Source organism: Penaeus monodon, chromosome 23 (assembly GCF_015228065.2).
Source record: "Penaeus monodon isolate SGIC_2016 chromosome 23, NSTDA_Pmon_1, whole genome shotgun sequence".
Lineage (NCBI taxonomy): Eukaryota > Metazoa > Arthropoda > Malacostraca > Decapoda > Penaeidae > Penaeus > Penaeus monodon.
Genome location: NC_051408.1, coordinates 14,453,819 through 14,454,625, shown reverse-complemented (window position 1 = coordinate 14,454,625; position 807 = coordinate 14,453,819). Strand labels below are relative to the sequence as shown.

At 41.0% G+C, this 807-nt stretch overlaps 1 protein-coding gene across 1 annotated transcript in view; it reads left to right on the top strand.

Moving 5' to 3' along the window:
* Window positions 1–231: 231 nt before the first annotated feature.
* LOC119587800 (epoxide hydrolase 4-like) overlaps window positions 232–807 on the top strand; it is a 7,784-nt gene continuing 7,208 nt past the window's right edge. Inside the window, exon 1 of the mRNA XM_037936498.1 lies at window positions 232–523. Within this exon, the coding sequence (XP_037792426.1) occupies window positions 506–523 (18 nt within the window). The 5' untranslated portion in view covers window positions 232–505. The remainder of the gene's footprint in view (window positions 524–807) is intronic.

The window sequence follows — 807 nt, the reverse complement described above, 5'->3', positions numbered from 1 at the left end:
ATAGTCATAGCCTACGCAGCTTTTTCTTTTCAAACAGTTTTCTCGTGTTTTTCCTCAATATTTCTCTTTGCTAATTATCCCATTCTATTTAACTTTATCTGTTGCATATATTGCATTTGTTCTTCTTCTTTTTATCGCTGTCATTATCACTTATTCGTCATTATCATTCATCAAGACCTAAAATCTTCCAAAAGTAAACAGCACATGAGCGACGCGGCAACACCGGCCACCCATAGCACGCCCACTGTCGCGTCATCGTTACTCGCCTCCCGTCACAAGGCTATATAAGAAGTGTTTGGTGTACCTTTGCCCCGCGGTGGCTCTCTCTAACCTGCGATTCCGCTGGAGATAATACAGATAAGGGTGTAGTGCCTGGGATTATCTAATCAGTTATTAAAGAACGGTGTAACGGGGAGACAGCGCACCGAGAGCTCGGTGGAGAGACGAAAGGCGAGGAAGGAGCGGTTGGCCTCTATAGCAAATTTTAGCTGTTACTGCAAGCGGAATGGGTTTCATTCAAAAGGTATGGTTATATTATAATGGGGAACGCATACAGAGTGTGTGTAGTGTATGAACACATATGCGCACATTTGTTTCCACACACAGGCGTACAGTAAAATACAAATACAATAAAGCACACCCTTGGCCTCAGCTTCATATTTCATATGCGGTATACATTCTCATGTATACGCACGTGCGCACACTCGTACATGTAAACGGGAAGATTAAAATGCAATCTTATTACATTTTAGATTTCTGTTGCAAAGTTATAGAATAGCTTGCATATTTACAAATATATTTTGAAAT